A 19,491-nucleotide genomic window follows, 5' to 3' on the forward strand; every position below is an offset into this window, starting at 1 on the left:
CAGAGACCTTCATGGAAGCCCCTCCCATCACAGGCCTGGAGGCCCAGGAAGAAAAAGTGGTTTGGTGGGCTGGGTCCAGGGTCACTATGTTGTGTGCAGCCTAGGGACGTGGTGCCCTGTGTCCTAGTCACTCCAGCCATGGCTGAAAGGGGCCAAGATATAGCTTGGGCTGTGGCTTCAGAAGGTAGAAGCCCCAAGCCCTGGCAGCTTCCATGTGGTATTGAGCCTGCATGTGCATAGAAGTCAATAACTGAGGTTTGGGAACCTCCACCTAGATTTCAGAAGATGTATGGAAATGCCTGGATGCCCAAGCAAAAGTTTGCTGCAGGGGCGGAGCCCTCATGGAGAACTTCTGCTAGTGCAGTGTGGAAGGAAACTGTGGGGTCAGAGCCCCAACACAGAGTCCCTACTGGGATACTACCCAGTGGAGCTGTGAGAAGAGGGCCACTGTCTTCCAGACCCTCAGATGGTAGATCCACTGACAGCTTGCACTGTGCACCTGGAAAAGCCACAGATACTCAATGCCAGCCATGAAAGCAGCCAGGAGGGAGTCTGTACCCTGCAAAGCCACAGTGGCAGAGCTACCCAAGACCATGGGAACCAGTGTGACCTGGATGTGAGACTGGGAGTCAAAGGAGATCATTTTGGATATTTAAAATTTGACTGCCCTGCTGGATTTTGGACTTGCTTGGGCCCTGTAACCCCTTGGTTTTGGCCAATTTCTCTCAATTGGAATGGCTGTATTTACCCCAATACCTGTACCCACATTGTATCTAGGAAGTAACTAGCTTGCTTTTGATTTTACAGGCTCATAGGCAGGAGGGATTTCCCTTGTTTCAGATGAGAGTTTGGAATGTGGACTTTTGGATTAATGCCAAAATTAGTTAAAACTTCAGGGGACTGTTGGGAAGTCATGATTGGTTTTGAAAATGTGAGAACATGAGATTTAGAGGGACCGGGGTGGAATTATATGGTTTAGCTGCATCCCCACCCAAATCTCAATTTGAATTGTATCTCCCAGACTTCCACGTGCTATGGGAGAGACAAAGTAGAAGAAAAAATATTTCAACTGACGAACTGTTCTTGTTTTTCTATGTTATTTTGACTATTGTGCCCATGACTAGAAGTGGACTATCCATACATCTATCAAAAAACACAAAATAAAATAGTAAGCTCAAACACATATTTCACACCTTGAAACTAAGAAAAAAGAAATAGCATGAAAATGTATAAAAACAAGATAAGACTAAGTATTTGAATGTTAAAGTTAATTCTTATATATACATCACAGGGGAAAATTTGACAGAAATTAAATGCAATAACAAACTCACTTCATAATCACTAAAATATTTTTGGGGGGAGAAATGTAGTGGGGTGGAAAAATAATACTAAATTATAGATCTAATAGATATTCTATTTGTCATAAAAGATAAACAAAATTAACCTGCAATAAATCATCAGTAAGATGGCAATGAGTTAAAGTTTTACAAATGTCAACCAATAACAAATATATTTCCAAACTCATTATAGTTATTTTTTCTTTAAATATAATTATCTAAAATCAGAAAATTGAGCACCACCAACTAGCCTATTATAATCTTGCAAACTCCTTTCTATGTTAATTTGACCAGATACAAGACTATAACCCAATATAAACTCAAAAGAAAATATGTATGACTTCACAGACTCGTCTGAAAATTTATTATAATCAATTGTGTACATTTACTAAAGTTCTAGTCTTAAACCCAATAATAATTTCTTATTGTGTTCTTCTGTTGGCCAAGAATTACATTAAATGCATGATTTAATCTTCACCAAAACCATAGCTGGCAGATTGTTTCTAAATGATGTCAAGTATTCATATAGAAATCACTATTAAAAGTACAATGTCTTAAGAAACACAGGCAAGTGAGATATTACAATATTGTAGCCTTAGGCAGACATATTTGGAACAAACATGCGCTAAATGGGAAGCCTCTGCCCTTGGTTCCTGTCCCAGTTCAGGTTAACTTCCTGTGAGAATGTAGACGGGCCATTTTTAAAACTGTAAGTTTGTTGCCTTCACTATAGTATATTGGCTTTTTAGAATGATTAATTAATAATTTAACATTTGTGAAAATGTTTTGAAATAAATAATACTCAATTTGTTATTATTATTATCACTAGTCCTGCTGGCATTCTCTGTATCTCTTCCCCCCATCATCTCCCTCCCCCTCTCCCTACCTGTCTCTCTTCTCTTCCTCTCCATTTGTCTCCTTTCTCCCACCTTCCCACTCTCTGGTAACATTTATTGAACAGTCCTAATGTCTAATATCCCAAAATCCCAAAATGAGTGATAAGTCTGCCTAAGTATTAATCACCTTTTTAGATTTTATTATATTTTATTATACATATATAAAACATCTATCATATGTCTACTATGTATTCATAAATGGCAGGTAAACATATAAAATATGTAAGGTTTCACATCACCGAATTAAAAAATGTTAACATAGATGTACCAAACATAAGATTAATAAAATTGCTTTTGATGTTCTGAGTACTAAGTGAATTCAAAGGAACTGGAAACACTGTGTGCCAGTATTCTGGCCTCGAAAAAGTTTATCTACATTTCTTATTGTCCAAATTATGTATTTCACCATCAACATGCAGTTTCAATTGGCTAATACTGACAACAAAAACAAAACAGAACAAACAAACAAAACTCTGGATATCATTTTTCAATGTATATAGATTTATTCAGGCTGCTATTTTTGTTTAAATGATATAAAAGGCTGTATTAACATAAAACAGATGCTTTACAAAGGTGCCCTTATTTAAAAAATACATGTGGATTAGCACATGACATTTACTAATATATTTTAAAATATATCTGGCAGCCAGTTTTTTAGCCTAAATTCTACAAATTCCTTCTTAAAAAAAAAAGAAAGAAAGAAGAAAAGAAAAAAGTCAGGTAAAATAACTAATTTAAATATGTAATACAAAAGTCTGTTCAGATTATGCCTCAAAAATGGAAACAATGTCCGATCTCATGCTAATAGTGCACAGATCGCTGTGACAACCATATTTCTCAAGTTGTTATTGTTTGTGATGCACATTTAAGTGCACAGAACATTTGCCTTTATGGCAGCTGTTCTCTGAGTTATTCTCAGCACAGTAAATAGCAGAAGGGTTTCTGTTCAATTGACTCTCATAAAAGGTTTAAATCCCTGTTCATTTTGGCATAGGTTCTGTCTTGAGTTTCTTACTCTAGTTTACATCTGTACTTTGAGTAGTATAGATGTTTTGTATGAGGGAACGACCTGATGCCCGGGTGAAAGGAAATTGTACTTGCTTTAAGGGATGTTGTGAATTGCTGCAGTTAGAAAGCCCTTTGTGAGAGAAATGACTTTAAGGCAGAACTGTCTCATCACAAAAATGAACAGCTAGGCATTTTATAAAAATAGAATATTTTATGTTATGTTGAGCATCATCACAAAGTATCTGATGCCAGTAAACAAATACTACAATATTCTATATCCAATTATAGCCTTTTATTTCATAATCAAATAAATGTGAATAGGAATAAATTAGAAAAATATTATATTCATAGGTATATTGTTTATTTTATCTATAGTTCTACAAATCATAAATCACTAAAAAAATTATTGGTAAATTTATGTGTATATTTAAAAGTCGATAACAATAAAATATGCTAAGATTACCACAGAGGCATTTCAATATGTAACACAAGTAATAGAAAGAGGATATACAGATATAGGTATATAAAAAATATTTTATATAGAAATGTAGATGATTTAACATGGATTTTAACTTTAAAACAATGCATCAATACACCTGATTCTACAAATATAAATTATTTTAATAAGTTTTTCTTTTTTTCTTTTGAGACAGAGTCTTGCTCTGCCACCCAGGCCAGAGTGCAGTGATGTGATCTCTGCTCACTGCAACTGCAACTTCTGCCTCCTGGGTTCAACGAATTATCTGCCTCAGCCTCCCGAGTACCTGGGATAACAAGGCGTCTGCCATCACACCTGACTAATTTTTTTGTATTTTTTTTAGTAGAGACGGGGTTTCACCAAGTTGGCCGGGCTGGTCTTGAACTCCTGGCCTCGTGATCCACCCGCCTCAGCCTCCCGAAGTCCTGGGATTGCAGGCATGAGCCACTGCACCCAGCCTTTAATAAGTTTAAACATAAATGCCAAATATAAATCTGATATAAACAAACAGGACTTACCTTAAAGTGCAAAGCAGTAAGGAATAATGCAAATCTTGCTTTCTTTAAAAACTTTCACGTATTTTCCAATATTTTTCCAGGACTTTTTAATTAAAATTTTCTTTGTGAGATGCATTTGTCAGAAATAATACAGACATATCCCATATATCTTTACCTAGTTTCTCTTAAAGATAATATTTTGTATTATTATAGTACAATATCCTAACCAGGATATTGACTTTAATACTATCCCCGGGTCTTACTAAGATTTCCTGTTTTATTTCCACCATTTGCATATATATTTAGTTCTACTTAATTTTACCACATATGTAAGTCTCTGTATTCATCAAGATAGTCAAGAAGATACAGAATAGTAAAGATCTGCTACTAATTTTTAAAATAAATTTTAAATAATAATCTTTTAAAGCAGGGGTTAACAAACTTTTCTGAAAAGATCTACATAACAAGATGTTTAGTATTAGAGGCCATAAAATTTCCATTGCAAGTACTCAACTCTCCTTTCCCAATGGGTGTAGCTGTGTTTCAATAAAACATTATGGAAAAATACAGATTGTGACCTGGATTTGGCCAATAGTTTTTTTTAACTCCCATTCTAAGGTTTTCACAATCACCTTTTAAAAATCTAAAAGTAGCAAATATATTTTCCATTTTTTTATTTAACTTTTCATTTTTTCTTTAAAAAATCCCTAAGTGAATATGAGGTTTTGCAGTTCTTTAACCTAATATTTCGATTTGCTTCTTCCATTGGGCCACTATAGCAAGTAATATAACTTGCTGAAACTCCACAAAAAATATAATTCACAATTATAAAATTAATTTTAGCTATCACAATAATATCCGTCCTCAGCTTTACAGAATCTTCTTTTACAATCAAAACTTGGCCCAATGCACACTAATAAGACAGGCAATTTATTGTTTTGGTTTATATTATTTACTCCCTTCTGATGAAATAAAGTCATTTTACGAGTTAGTTGTATTTTAGGCAAAACACCAAGTTAAGTACATAAGCAAACAAAAGACCCATAATTTCTGAGACCTGGAAAATATGCTAACCTTTGGTAAATAACCCAGACAGTATAAATGAAATTTTAACACTACACATGATGAGAAAGTATTTTTAAGTAACAATAGATCTAATAAATATGTGTAGTATAAGCTCGAAGAACAAAAGTTCTTCAAACCATTATTTTATACGTTTACTTTATAATAAAATCAATCTATTGTTCATGCATCCTATCCTGACATTGAATGGTATTATTCCTAAGCATACAGCTACAAAACAGAACATTAAATACACCAAACTATTTTCCCACAATATTTATTTATATTTATTTATTTGTTTTTTTGAGACGGAGTCTCATTCTGTTGCCTAGGCTGGAGTGCAGTGGTGCGATCTTGGCTCACTGCAACCTCCGCCTCCTGGGTTCAAGAGATTCTCCCACCTCAGCCTCCCGAGTTGGTGGGATACAGGCACCCGCCATCATGCCCGGCTAATTTTTGTATTTTTGTAGAGATGGAGTTTCATCATATTGGCCCGGCTGGTTTTGAACTCCTGACCTCAGGATTACCAGCGTGAGCCACCATGCCAGGCCCCCACATGATATTTAATATTATGTGTTTCTATATGGATGTCAGGTGAACAAACCCTCAATTTGAGAACATGATGCTAAATTAAAATATTTTAATAGTTACATATTTTACATTATGTACATAATTTCACAGTGTCAAGTATCAGTGCAATAGTATAATTTCTACCATACCATCTTGTATCAAAATGACAGAAAAAAAATTCCCTAATATTTTAAGAATATTAAGTATTTGTAAAATAGATTTGATAGAAAAGGGAACTAAACTGAACTTGAAATCTAAGTATTTGTTATCCTTTTGGTAAAAGAAGGGAATTTACTGTCATAAAATTCTCTGCACATGTATGTAAGAGGCACACAGTACACTATGGTAAGTAAATTATCCTAGTTTTACTTCAAATGTGTTAAAGGATTTCTAGCAGCAACAATAACAGAGCATTGCATCTTGCATCATCTGAAAAGCTCTACATGTCATTTTTAAATCACGTTGGAAATAATATTGTGTTAGAGACAGTTTGAAAAAGGATATTTTTTAATTATTCAATTTACCTTAATAGGTGGATGAGTGGCGTGTAATAAAATTATTTTTCAGCCATAAATTTAAGCTAGGAGTAAAAATATTAAACAGGTTTTTAAGTGTAAATACATTTCAGAAATATTCTGAGAAACTGGGACTTGGCACTGACCAAAGATTAGAAATCAGATTAGTTATTGATGGACGTTCTACACATTTAACTCTAGAATTTCAGACTGAGTCATGACTATAAACAAGAAAATATTTCCAACAGCATGAACAAGTAAACAACAAATAAATGTATAAAAACTGAATGATGTTAAAACTGTTCAATGATTTATTTATATGGCATGTAAAAATATTGTATTGAATTACAAATTCAGTACTTTTCCATAAACCAATGATTTTTAAATGCATGAAAGTGAATACCAGTACTTTAAAAAAATTTTAACTATGGTTATCTCTGATTCACTAATGAGATTTAGCATGAGTTCTTCTAGTTATTTCAGTGGGCAACTACTGGTTCCTTATAATTTGAATTACATGGTGCAAACTGAACCATGTGAAAACCATCGTTTTTAATCAGGAAGGAATGAAATGTTATCACAGCATGGCTTGGCACTCACTAGTCCCTCAATTCCACTCCAGGTGCTTTTTACTGGGTGAATTTGGCCTGTAGACTGAATTGGCCACCCTGTGTCCCTAAGATAATCCATGATTGAGAAGCCATATGGTACAATGCTGAAAGCTATATTAAATTTTGAGTCATATTTTGGCCAGCTTTATTCTCATAACTGAATATCAGAATTGTTTCCATGTAAATTTCCACACACTGCTACTTAGTGGAGTACTTATGCTATTTTGTTTTTCTTTTCCTTTTTAGACCCTTGCTGATATATAATTGCTAGAGTTTAAAGGCACTAGTTGAGAAAGAAAAGAAATAGAGTGGGGTGACACTTAAGGTTCACCCTTCATTTACCTTTAAAGAAGCAGTCTTCATTGTGAACAATGGTAATCTTTTGTTTTTTCAGGCAAGCAGCTCTGTGCACTTCACAGTGGTTTTCATAGAATTCTCCATCAGATCCACACACAGGTTTGTAGTGACGTTTGCAAAGGTCCATACAGGCACATTCTGCTTGCCTTGTCTCTCTGTTGGTAACACAGTGTCTTCCCAAACCACAGTACTTATTTTCACAAGATCCAAAAGGGCCATCCTGAATCATAAATCCTGAAGAATTTAAAAAAAATGAAAATCATTTGGTTCATTTGTCCAAATAATATATATATTTCAGAGTATCAAGCGGAAAACAAGTGTTCTAAGAAAAGTATAGTATAGTGTATTCAGGGCTCAATTTTCAGTGGTGGAGATGCTTATATAAATAACTGCACATGAACTTTCACAAAATGCTTTCAGTATCCTTCCCTTCTTCCTCTCCTCTACTTGAGCTCTCTTCTCCCTCCCCAGAGGAGTGTAGTGCTTAATGACAAGGTCTGTAAAGCTAAACTGCCTGAGACCAAATCCTGGCTTGACCATTTACTAGCTTTATGTGTTGGATAAATTCCTTCCTTGTGCCAAGTTGTCCCATATGTAATATGGGAATAATAGTATGGACCATCTCTAGAGTTGTTCAAACTATTACATGTGATAATCCACAGAAAGCACATCCTTGGCACATGAGAGAGGTTTCATAAATGTTAGCTTTTACAATAACAGAATAGTAGATAGGAGAAAGTAATGTATGCATACAAGGCAGAAAATGTAAGGAGACAGGAGTGGAAAATAACCGTCTCTTGAAAACTTTTTGATATATGATCCTTTCTTGTTTTGGCCTTTGCCACCTGACAATCACTGATGCATAGCACGACTAAATCAACAAATCATGAAGAATTATATTTTCTTGTTACTTATTTAGTCTAATAAACTCAATTTGCGCCAGAAAAGTTTAACTGAATCCACCAGTCTTGTACTAAGGCTGAAATTAGCAATTTCAATTCCTTATGCTTTTCTAGGCAGATTTAGCTTTGAGAATTTTAGAAAATGAAAAATGGCAGTAAGTTGAATATACATATGCACACACATACACATAGATATGTATACACATATGTATACACACGTGTATATATATTTAGCATCAATGACACTTATGTATTGCCAAAAAAAGTAAATATTTGAAAGGTTACAAGCATAAGTTACAGTAATTTTTTGAGTAGTTAGTATATATTAATATTCTCAGCTGTTTGTTTAAACCATCTCTACATAACAGCATCATAATAATTAAGAACATGGATTCTGATCCAGAGTTTAAATCCCCAGTTGCAAGCTTTCGGGCCCTAAGTGGCTACCTAACACATCTGTAACTCACATGTAACTCAGTTTCCTCATCTGTAAAATAGGGATAACAATAGTGTATCCTCGTAGTTTTATCAAGATTAAAGGGTTGCAATTGGCACATATAAGACTTCTTGTGTTATTTATTATTAACAGCTCTTCAAAAATTGGTTTTCAAAAGGACATATGTGAATGGAAATGTATTTAAGTAATCAATTTTGTTCTTTTTTAAAAGAAGCTCATACATTAATTTTATTTTCATATTTATGCATGAGTTCTCAAACGGAATTTAAATTAGCAAAATTAAAATTACACAGAAAGATCAACACTACCAATGGCATATTTTTTAAAAACTAATTTATATTTCTGATAGCAGTGAAAATTAGAACAAATCTACATGTAAAAAATTTCAAACTCTTTGACTCTTTGATAAAATATTATAATTATTGATGAAGCATTCCATGAAACTTAAAACAAATAGGTGGAAAAATAATTTATTGAAAAGATATTTCCGATGTATCTCCAATGTTATTTTAAATATTGATAACTCACTGAAATATTTTAATACCTGAGTGATGAAATAATCTGTATAATAAACTCTCATGACACATGTTTACTTATGTAACAAACCTGTACATGTACCCCTGAAATTAAAATTTAAAAAACTTAGTAAAAAATCAATTTTGGAAAATTTATGTAATGCAGTAGTTCTTGAATTTTGGCATGCTTACAATCGCCCAGAGAAGTTGTTAATATACAAATTTTTTCTCCATCTCACCCCAGAGTTTCTGATTCAGTGGATCTTGAGTCTAATCCAAGACTTATATTTCTAACAAGCTCCCAGGTGATGGTGATATTTCTGCTTCCAGAATCAAACTTTAGGGCACTGACGTAATCCTAACTTATAATTAAAATATATAATACTAAGAGAAAGGCTAGGTGAATAATTTTAAAATGCTCTTAAGTGGAAAAAGATGAGAGGTTAATGCTATCATCAAAACATTATAAAATAATGCAATTATTTGGAAGATACTAGGAAAAGAAATTTTAAAATGAGCATAGTTGATTAGCAAGGTTGATATGGTACTGGGCAAGTTTTGCTATTTTTACATGATTGCTTTTTAATGTTCAATATGGTAAATTAAATAAGCAGGAGTCCATTAGCTTGAAGCTGTCTCTGTATTTTGAGTTCCTAAGTAAGAAACTGTACCCCAACTTATTAGTATGTAAACAAACCAAAACTGATTTTAGGAATATATTGTTATAACAAATAACCAGGTTTCAGCCAATTACAGGAAACCAATTTATCAGATCAGTTTCAAAAAGGCAAATGCTTCTTCCAACCATGCCCAAATAACATAGATGCCTAGTGGTAGCCAAGCAGGTCATTTATTTACTTTGCTTCTATGTTTGGCCTATAATAGCTCATTGCTAGATGGAGCTTTCTGAATCTCTTTTGGTCCTGAGTGCTGCCAGACTCCTGAATTGTTCTTTGTGCAGATAAACTCTGTTAAATTTAATTTATCTAAACTTTTTTAAAAAATTAATGTGCTAAAAGAAAGTACAAAATTATACCAATTATTACTATAAAATAAAGTAGAAAAATACTTGAATGTAAAGTTTAAAAATACTGATTTCAAAACAGAAAAATATTTCCCCATCCTTATGCCAGTATTTAATTAAGCAAATTGTTAATTCAATGTTTATAGAGTCTATATGCGGCTGCCATTATAATAGAGAAATTTGACTCACATATTTATATTTCGTATAATTTTATGTCTTATGTTTTTTCCATCAAATAATGAGTTAAGATTTTTCAAGAGATTGTTTTGTTTATTTTAGTATTGAAGAATGAGCTAATGTTTTAAGAGTCTGATCATTTTACATTTTAGTCACAAATTGAGGTAGCTTTATGAATCAGTGCAATTTTCCAATTTTTAGGGGAATGCTCTACTATAACATGTCATATCTAGTATATAGAGGTTGGTCACAATATTTCCCATATTTTCTCTTAAATCCTTTCTCTTAAAGCCTGTACTCTAGTTCAGAGATTTGTATTAGGATATTTTCCATTTTGTAGAAGTTAATGAACTATTTTACACTAGCTAGAAGCTGTGTGTTGCATGTAGCTGCTACAATTAAACGAAATTTAATTAATTCATATGTAATCCAAAGAAAGCTCATATTATGTAAATGAATAGCTAGAACATACCCTTTCTGACAGTAATTATCCATGACTAATGCCGAACTTAAGTTTCAGCTGAGATTAGATCAATTTAATCTGATCAACGTGTCAAACATTTCTTCTAAGTACATTCAGTCAGATAACACACTAAATGAATTTTAATCAAGAACTTTTATCCTGGTAGCTTATAGCTTTATCAAATAGCATTTGCTCCTAAAAAAAGGATTATATATTTAACAAATTCATATTTTATAATTTTATTCCTTCAGAATATTAGAAAAATTCCACAAATTTAAAAAGAGATAAAAATATTAAAAGATTAAACATACCAAGCAATAAAGCAAAATAATTCCCTATTATTCTAAGATGGCATTTTCAGATTCTCAGTAATAAATAAAATTATCTTAAAATATATATTTATATTTATATTATTGTCTATATGTATATCTAATATATCAGCTGATACTTATAGAGTGTATCTAAATTGAAATAAACTTTAATTTTAATAAAATACAATTATTTTTATGAGCAAGGTGGTATGTTGGTTGGTATAGGATACATAAAAAGAACAATCATTGACACTTGACTCTTCAAGTGGCTTACAAAGAGCATAAGATAGGACTTGAACATGTTTAAGTAGAGAGGCTAAGATTTAGGGGGACATTTAAGGGCACAAAGGAGATTGAGATAATGTAAGACCTCATAAGCAATGTACCATGTAATACAAATAACTGAGGTTGTGTTTAAAGAATGAGTTAAGAGTCTAATGGCTGATAAAAGGATATACAGGACATGGAATAGAGACAGAAGCAGGATTTAAAACAATAATAAAAGAGGGAGGGAAGAACCAGATTTTGAAGTTAGCTGCCTTTAACTATTATTGTGGAATATTAATATATTGTTGTATTTAAAGCATCAAGTTATTTGAGGTGTTCATTATCTCATAAAACTGTTTCATGTTAAAGTACAAAATGTAAGTACTATGTTCACAATTAACGGTTAAAAAGAACAACAGATTTTGGTCATAGAACAGAATTTGAGTCTTTGCTTTTCCGTTGCACTCTGGTGTGACCTCAACCAGGCTGCAATCCCTTTGGGCCTTATTGGGTTCTGGTTGTAAAATGACAGGTAACCAGCAATTTATGTTTGGATTTGCTCTCATCCAAAAAAATCCTTGAATGTAATAATGCTCAGCAAAATGCAGTTCTAATGAAAGCTAATGTATGGTGAGTATATTTAGTAAGTTTTCTCTATAATATCTATTATTTATAGTTCATCTGCCTTGAACAATCATATACTTCTTAATTTAAATCATATTTACATACTCTAGAAATAGCCTCAGCTATACAAAATGCCAAAGAATTTTGACTTCGACTTTCTAAATTACTTTTCTAAGACTTTGATTTACTTTTTGTTTCATGCTAATATGGTGCAACAGTAATTGTGGTTTTTGCCATTATTTTCAATAGGTTTTCACAATTTGGGTTTTAAAATCAGAATCTTCTATTTGTATTTTGACTACAAGTATGATTTTTAGGCAAGTTACTTAAAATCACTGAGCTTCAGTTTTCTCATTTAACTAGAACATAGTAGGAACTCAGTAACTGTTACTTCCATGAATATATAAAATGAAGATAATAATAATTACAGTAATAATAATATCATGTGTTTGTTAAGAATATTAAGTCGAATAATGCACTGAAAATTCCTGGCATAGAGTATCTGCTTAACAAATGTATTCATTACTGTTATTAAGAATTATCATTTATTACAGATTTGGTACATAGAACATATTGACTTAGAATCATTGAATTAAATATATAACTGCCCTCTACAGCTCTTGTTATTATTATAAGCATTGGAAATGCATTTAGGGGAGTGTTGCAGCATATGTGTTCTCAAAACATACTCTTAAAATTTTCATGGACATTCACTGTATAAGAATTTATTTCAGCTGCAAAAAGCAAAAAAGGAAGAAGGAAAATTCAAAATTACATTACACAATTAAATATTTTGATTTAGAATTAAGTATAATATTTTGGTGATATTTTGCTTCCCACAAATGGAAAAATTGTGAAACTGTCTATTACATAAAAAATACAATTTCCTGTTGCACACTGTAAATTCTAACAAAATGCATTCGAACCTCACAAACTTCATGGCAAAGGGCAGTTCAAGTAAATACTGGAATGCCCACAGAAGATTGAGCACAGTATAATCTTTTCATGACCTGTAATAATTGGGATGTGTGTTTCCTGCTGCTACTTTGCAAAGTCGGTCAAAAAAGGCTGCCTGACTAAACGTTTGCCCAGTGTGCCACTATTGAACGACAATCCTTTTGAATGGTCACATAATCTGTAGTTCAGTGAGTTTGAACCCTTCTTTTCTCTCTTATTTTAGACAATCCATTGGTTCTGCAAGCTTCTTCATGTAATTCTGCAACAGAAGAAGGTTTTTTTTTTTTTTTTTTTTTTTACAAGAGACCAGTATGAAAATAATAAGTAGAAAAAAGCCAGAGATCCAGGTAATTTGCATCCATCCAAATTGTAGTTTCTGTTTCATGTTAATGAATGTTTGCTAGGAGATATAATTTTTGATGTGTCATTTCAAGAAGTTAAGTGATTTGAGATCAGTACCTAATATGGCAACAGTTATTTCTTATTTGATGTTCTCAACTGAAGTGTGATAATTCTGAAAGCAGAACAGAGTGTGATACAATCTCAACACTCTTTCCAACCTCAATGTGTAAACTTGATAACAAATTCCACAAAGGTTTTTCTAATTATTAATTTTTTCCTTTCTACGTTCTATCTAAAGCGGTGATTTCTCTTATTATCTTAATATCTCCATCCCATTGAAAAATTACAGTAGTACTTATCATTACATACTTTGGCTAAAAGCGAAAGGACTTATTTAGATGATAAGTTGGTTAGAAGCCAAAGAAATTTCACTGTTTCCCTTAGAACTACTTTAACATTATAAATAGATTGGTAGATACAGAGACAGAAAGACACGTAGACCATATGTGAATTTATGATATTTAAGGTCTTCTTTTAGATAACTAAGACTTGTGAATATTAGAAACAAAATATTTGTTCTAAAGTGTTTTAATTCAGTAAATTATTTGAGTGACATTCAGAAAAAATTGTTTTTGCTAAATAGCTGCCACTGTCCTCTATAAACCATGTTGATCTAGACCATAAATAAGAAAATAAATCAATTAACATAAATAAAAATAGTATTTTATTTTATATAAATCTATGCAATGAGAGAAAAGGCATATGCTAAATCATCTGGGAGACTTAAAATATTTCAGGCTTTGGAATAAACCCAACACTTAAAAAATATCTTATTTCTTATTAAAATTTAAAATAGCAGATAGATATCCTCAAATGAGAAAGGCATTTTATGCAATGATTTAAAAAATTAAACAGCATATTAAAAATTTTTAAGTGAAGGTCAAGCATTGTAATAGAAGGGTAGATTTGTCCAGCCAAACTTCAGACTATAATGTTGATTGTTAAAGTCAGTCCAGCAATATGGTTAATATATTTTTTTAATGAAGATATAGTAATTTCTGTTATAATTATAAAAATAAATGGCTTCTAGAAAATGAGTATTATATTTTTTAATTTTAACTTTAAAATCAACGCTAGTAAATTATCATTTTACAGTATACTTAATTTTTTCCTTTATTAGAGTAAAATTGAAACCAAATAGTCTACTAATTCAAAAAGTAAATATTAGTCATTAAAACTATTATTTTTATGAAGAATTAGATTTTTCAAATATATTAAGCATTAAAATGCAAAAATGCATTTAATTTCTTCAGAAGAAATGTATTTTTTCTTTATGATAAAGTGTAATACATTGATATTTACTTTTTTAAATTAAGAGACTGTTTTTTAGAGCAATATAATGTTCACAGCCAAACTGAATGGAAAGTACAGAGTTCCCATATATTCCCTTCCCACATAAACACACAACCTTCCCCACCATTAACACCATTAACACACTAGTACCTAGTGTGGTACATCGTTAATATCCACGAATCAATTTTTCCAGATCATTATGAGCTCAAGTCAATCTCTCCATCTTTTACCCTGAACCCTCGGCAATTGCTGATATATTTAATGGCTCTATAATAGTTTTGCCTTCTCTAGAATATTATAAAGTTGGAATTATACAATATGTAGGCTTTTATCATGGACTTATTTCATTTAATGATATGGATTTAAGATTCCTCCTTGTCTATGTTTGGCTTCATAGCTCATTTCTCTTAACTGCTGGAAAATATCCCATTGTATGGATTACCATGGTTTTTTTATCCATTCACCTATTGAAGGGCATCTTAGTTGCTTCTCAGGTTTGGCATTGTAAATAAAGTGAGTTGCTATAAATATTTATGTACTGGTTTTTGTGTAAGACATAGAGTTTCTGTTCATTTGGGTAAATATCAAAATGTACGATTGTTACTATAGATTGGATGGCAAGGTCATATTTAGTTTTATAAGAAACTGCCAAACTATCTTCCAAAGTGACTGTTCCATTTGGCATTCCCACCAGCAATGAATGAGAGTTTTTGTTGCTCTATATCCTCATCAGTAGTTAGTGTCTGCAATGTTTTGGATTTTTACCATTCAATTAGGTAGTTGTGGTATCTTGAAGTTTTAATTTGCAATTCCATAATCATAACATAAGATTGATTGAGTGTATTTTCATATGTTTGTTTACCACTTGCAAATCATCTTCAGTGAGATGTTGATTTTAGTATTTACCCATTTTTATTGCGAAGGTTTAAGAATTTGTATATTTTGCGTACCAGTCTGTTATCAGACGTGTCTTTGCAAATATTTTCTCCCAATATGTAGCATGTCTTCTCAATCTCATGACAGTGATTTTTGCAGAGAAATTTTTAATTATAATTAAGTCCAACTCATCAATTTTTCCTTTCACTTATTATCCTTTGTTATTGTAACTAAAATGTCTTCACCAAACTCAGCCTCCTAGATGTCCTCCAAAGAGATCATCTAGGAGTTTTATAGTTGTGCATATTGCATTTAAATTTGTGATTCAAGCTGAATTTTTTTTAATTACATAAGGTCTGTGACTAGATTTGTCTTCCTTCCTTCCTTCCTTCCTCCTTCCCTCCCTCTCTTGCTCTCTCTCTCTTTCCTTTCTTTCTCTTTTTTAAATATGGATATCCAGTGCTTCAGCACCATTTGTTGACAAGAATATCCTTTCTTCATTTAATTAGCATTGCTTTTTTTGTCAGAGATCAGTTAACCCTAATGGTGTGGGTGTGTTTCTGGGCTCTCTACTCTGTTCCATCACTCTTTTTTTGTCTTTCCTTTCTCCAGTACCATACTGTCCTGACTACTGCAGCTTTAAAGTGCATATTGAAGTCAGATAGCTCAATATGCCTGACTGTCTTCTTTTTCAATATTCTGTCAGATCATCTAAATCTTTTGCTCTGCCATATAAACTTTAGAATCAGTTTGTCTATATCTAAAAAGTAAGCTGGGATTTTCAATTGAGTAATATTTATTTTTATGAATTTTTTTGTAGAATGTACATAACTGGAAGTGACTTTAAATGTTGCCAGTGAACGTAATTACTGGAACAATACACTCAATCACAATCTTAAATACCACTCTAGCAGATGTAGGTAGGCACGTGTGTGTGTGCGTGTGTGTGTGTGTATACATAGTTTAAACTTGGAAATTATAGCTTAGAAAAAAATCTAGTGTAAAAGCCCAATACATAAAATAATCAAAAGTGTCACCATTCTGATTAAAGCAGGGGTGAGAGTGAGCCCCAGGTATGGCTTCCCTCAGTCTCTCTGACATCAAGTAGGGAAAAAGTGAAAAATTCAGGATTTCTACAGAGCGCTGGACAAAATGATGTCTCATTTTTCCCTCAAATTTATAATTTTTGATGTGTGGCTGGTTATTTTTACTCCACATTTTCTTCATACCTAATGCATTAGAAACAATGTCAGATTTTTTTAAGAGCCATATTTATAATAGTTGCCTTAACATCAGTTTTGGGGAGAGTTCCTTTAAATTCCTGAGTTTTTCTGGCCTTGAGTCATAATCAGTGATGTAGTGATTAGTGCGTAACAAAAGGCACTGTTTCTAGCATTCTCTGGTTTCTGTGTTGTAAAATACTCCCACAGTGTCTGATTTGAAGCTACAAACAAGACATCACATCTGAATTTAAGAAGAGATGTGGGCAACCAGCTCTTATAAACCAGTATAAACCAGCAAAACTAAATTCTTACCTTTGGCATAAATCTAAACAGAGTCAATGATTAACAATGTTTTCTTCCCAAAACCTCTCCACGGTTGAATTAAAATACTGATTAGTTCATTAATTTCTTCAACAAACTGTTGCATTAGAAATAAAAGAGAACCTTATTTTCTAAGAATCAACTTATTACCATATATGAAGCACTATTCTTCCATGAGAAAGTTTAAAAATATTACATCAATCATTTTTAAAGCTTTATTTTTTCTCTTTTGAGGACTTACACCAATGTTAGTAGCGTTTTCTAATAGCAAAACACAAGAAGTAAATACGGTGTCTTCAGGTTCAGAACACAGGGTTCACCACTGATACAATTCTGGTTGCTAGTCACATGATCACTCAAATTCCTTGGATAGTTAAAAAAAAATTAGGATGCAAAGCACTCTATCTATGCTCGTAAACTCATTTGCTTCAACTTTCTACCTCTCTGCTCCAACAGATGTGTTTTAAATCCATTTCATAACTAATTTCTCCAAAAACTTTGTTTATCCCTTGCATTATTTCATTTCCCCTAGCTTAGGTGTTTGGAATAATTGCAAGCCTTTTCAGATTTCCAAGTGCTTATATTTCTTTCCTGAAGCAAAAGACACAGAGTCAATCTGCTGCATGAATTAGACAAAGGCTAAGGGGGAAATAATAAATACTACCTCAAAAGGATTACACCACCATGATAAAAGAAGGAAACTTAACTCTGTCTAGTAGGGGTACCAGAAAGCATTCCAAAGAAGAAAAGTCTGGCACTACATAGAAATTAGGGATGTGGACAATAGATGCATAAAAGGATATTTTAAGCAAAGGTATGAATATATGAGGAGGTTGATCTAATGCTGCCAAAGGGGAGAGGTTATGATTTTGATTGTTAGAAGATGTTAGAGAATTAGGGAGAAGATGATTATAGACAGCCTTGCACAATATGTTTAGGATGTGTCATTGGGACAGTAGAAGCTGATCTTTAATAGCGTTAAGGAGTCTGTGGAGGAGAGAAAAGAAAAAAACAGGAGTCAGGAAGCCACTACCTTGGTCTAGGTGAATATAGTGCGAGTCAAACAAGAACAGCTATAAGAAATCAATTTATGGAGTAATATAGTATGAGTTGGAAAGAGAAGAGAAAAAGAGGGTAGTTTTGAACAAAAGGAGAGGAGTTAAGAGTGATTAGAAATAAAGACAATTTTTGTAAGCAGCATTATGAGAAGTGGAGGAAATTCTTGAGCAGTAGACTCAATATTCTTGTACAATAATAACCATGTGATAATATTATTGCTTAATGAGCATTTTATGTGGTCTACATTCATTATTTAATTTAATAATATACCAATATGAAAATTTTATTTTCACATTTTCAAATGAATAAACTGGTGGTCACAAATTTTAAGTTTTTGGACTGCAAAGAAAGTGGGTGCCAGATTTGAGCCTTAAAGTCAGACAGGTCTGACTGATTAAAAGTGCATGTTTTCAGTCTCAATGTTGTATGCTTTCTTTGCAGTAGGTGGTAAGTTTCTCTCTCCTGTGGAAGACAAGTCATTTGTTAAGAGCAACAACATTCTAAAATAGTCATTTTTGGTATAAAGAAGATAAATAATGGGCTATGGACTAAGATGCCATCACTCCCAATGGTATAGTCCAAACATATTCAATTGTACCGGTGTGCCAAGTTACAATGCTATTTTTCAGCAAAACTCAGTCATTTCAAGTATGATGGTAGAGAAGTAAGGTTATGGGACTATTTAGAGTAATGGTCCTAATTGTCAGGTGTAGTGGCAGTATTTGAACGGATAAAAAGCAGAAGCAATTAAGAAAAAATGTATTGCAGACTGGATACAAAAAATAGCTTTCAAGTTGGGTAAACAAAGCATAGTTTTTCAAATTCTTGCCTGTCAATTTGCTTTAGTATATTAATGCCACTTACAGTAAAATAATAAAGTCTAACATATTCTTTTGAACTGAAGCAACGATCTGTTGTGATGGTTCTCTAATGTATAAAAATAAGAAATTCTTCTCTCCACCCATAACGAGAGACTATTTTTAAATCTAAAATTGCCAAGATCTTTAGATTTTTGTTAGATACTGTTTATCATCTTTTTATTCATAAGCTTTGATACTTACCTGCCTTCCTCATATGTCTGAAAATTAAGCTCCACATTGCATATATATAAGTTAATGGTCTTAAAACTAATTATCCTAACAATAACAATGGCTATCCTATAAAAATGTGTATATATAATTATATACACACACATATATATGTAAATACATGTATTTTGTATTTTAAATCCCATGTAGCCCATGGACCACTGTGATTTTTCCATCCTTGTGTCTTATTGATTTATTTAT

At 32.4% G+C, this 19,491-nt stretch overlaps 1 protein-coding gene across 5 annotated transcripts in view; it reads right to left on the reverse strand.

Moving 5' to 3' along the window:
• The window catches only part of FSTL5 (follistatin like 5), a 786,207-nt gene that overhangs the window by 524,697 nt on the left and 242,019 nt on the right, over positions 1-19,491 (reverse strand). For all 5 annotated transcript variants that reach the window (XM_032148724.2, XM_032148716.2, XM_032148719.2 and 2 more), the window contains exon 4: positions 7,317-7,565. In XM_032148724.2, coding sequence (XP_032004615.1) covers positions 7,317-7,565 — 249 coding nt within the window. The remainder of the gene's footprint in view (positions 1-7,316; positions 7,566-19,491) is intronic.

Source organism: Hylobates moloch, unplaced genomic scaffold (assembly GCF_009828535.3).
Source record: "Hylobates moloch isolate HMO894 unplaced genomic scaffold, HMol_V3 SCAFFOLD_3, whole genome shotgun sequence".
NCBI lineage: Eukaryota > Metazoa > Chordata > Mammalia > Primates > Hylobatidae > Hylobates > Hylobates moloch.